At 36.0% G+C, this 1,716-nt stretch overlaps 1 protein-coding gene across 1 annotated transcript in view; it reads left to right on the top strand.

Annotated features, from left to right (window-relative positions):
- Positions 1 to 1,525: 1,525 nt before the first annotated feature.
- The window catches only part of LOC105502753 (ankyrin repeat domain-containing protein 36A-like), a gene marked incomplete at its 3' end in the record, with an annotated part of 32,764 nt that continues 32,573 nt past the window's right edge, over positions 1,526 to 1,716 (top strand). The window contains exons 1-2 of the mRNA XM_011929382.1: positions 1,526 to 1,576; positions 1,667 to 1,702. Of these exons, the coding sequence (XP_011784772.1) occupies positions 1,526 to 1,576; positions 1,667 to 1,702 (87 nt within the window). The remainder of the gene's footprint in view (positions 1,577 to 1,666; positions 1,703 to 1,716) is intronic.

Raw genomic sequence — 1,716 nt, 5'->3', positions numbered from 1 at the left:
TCTCGGGTGATGCTGATGCTGCTGGTCTTGGACATGATCTTCGCAGTAAGATTATAGACTTCCTCACATTGAAATTGGGAAGAAGAAACATTGGAGAGCAGGCCAAGACATAAGGGGCTCAGGGAACAGCGTAATTTTGTGTTAATTGTACGCATGTTTTCACCAAGGGTGGAAGGAGAAAGAGATGAAGTATAGATTTTAGATAAGTCACATCATCCTGCTAAAAACAGACAGAAAAGTGAATGTAATAACTCACAGATACTATAGAACGAGAACTAACGAGGCAACTGATGTAGCAATTATTTTTCCTAAGGAGGAGAGATTGTGAGGCAGGAAGGTGGCAAAAGAAAGAGTTATTTATGTAATTTTTGGGTTTCTGCAGAGGAAACCTGAGTGAACTCACTTCAGATGTTTTTGGAATATTTGCATAAAGAAGATTTGATTTTGGCAGCACCAGGAACTACAGGATGCAGGAAAGAATGCTAGAAATGGGATAAACCACATTGACTAATTACTCCTCTTTGTTAATACTAGGCATCAGACTTACATGTTTTGTTGGTTTTAGTTATAAAAATTAGAGAAACTTGAATATGAATACATTGGCCTCTGTGATCAAAGAGCAAAGTCTTGGATAAAATAGCTATTTAATGAATATTCTTTAGAGAATAGTATGATACTCCTAACAAGACTATTTTAGAAACAAAAATAATGTTGAATTCATCAAGTGACTCTTAAAAGGGTCATCTTCAAAGAATGTTGGAGTGATTTCTGAATGTAAACACTTACTAATATCCAATGGCTGTAGGAGTTTTATTTAGTAGAAGTATGTCAAAATTAATAATTGATGATGCTTTTTATTGAGGTGCATGTGTTATACTTTGTTGCCATGAGTGGATGAAGAAATGTTCGGAAGGCTAAGCTAGAGAATACAAGAAACGTAGGCAAATTATTACACCACATGGGTGTGAGAAATAATGAATACTATTTACTCGGATTCAGGAGACATATATCCAAGCTGATCAATTCAGGACACGTACACTTAAGGGACGTGAAGTGTATATTCATCTCAAGTGTCACTGTAATTGTGTAAGTTCTCAGTTATCAGGCAAGTTAAAGAGCATGATGAATGTTTGTAGTATAATGGTGTAAATCCTTCTGATTTCTTGCATGAAAGACGTGCAGGATCATGTACCTCCTGTTTCGACATTGATTCTCAGGTGTATGAATTGCTGCTCTGATTTTAGATCACATTTATCCTCATCACTGGACATATCCGCACTGATGTTGACACGATTTTATCTTAGTTTTAGACATACGACAAATCAAACCGTGTTTGAAATTGGAAGGGTATATTTTGTGAAGCCTATATTCCTTTTCTTCAGTGTATTTCTGTCGCGTTCCAGTCCCCCCTGGACACAAAGTAGAAAACATCGAATCCTAGACTAATACAGGCAGGAGGATACAGCTTGATGCTAACACCTCATGAATGTATGAATAGCATTATCATATGTACGTGTGAGTGATTATGTATCCCTTTTGCTTTTCAGTGTCCTGTCAGAAACAACCAGCCTTGAAGGTAATTAAACTCTCATTTATATTTTGATCTAGTAACTGTATAGGCTATGAAATATACTTTATTGATTATTTTGTTTCAAATTCCATTCAGGCTACAAGTGACAAGGAAGATTCTATTTCGATTATAGCCATAGAAATAAA

The sequence above is a fragment of the Colobus angolensis genome, unplaced genomic scaffold (genome assembly GCF_000951035.1).
Source record: "Colobus angolensis palliatus isolate OR3802 unplaced genomic scaffold, Cang.pa_1.0 Scaffold803, whole genome shotgun sequence".
NCBI classification, from domain to species: domain Eukaryota; kingdom Metazoa; phylum Chordata; class Mammalia; order Primates; family Cercopithecidae; genus Colobus; species Colobus angolensis.
The sequence above is the reverse complement of the archived record's forward strand: the minus strand, read 5'-3'. Positions and strand labels throughout refer to the sequence as shown.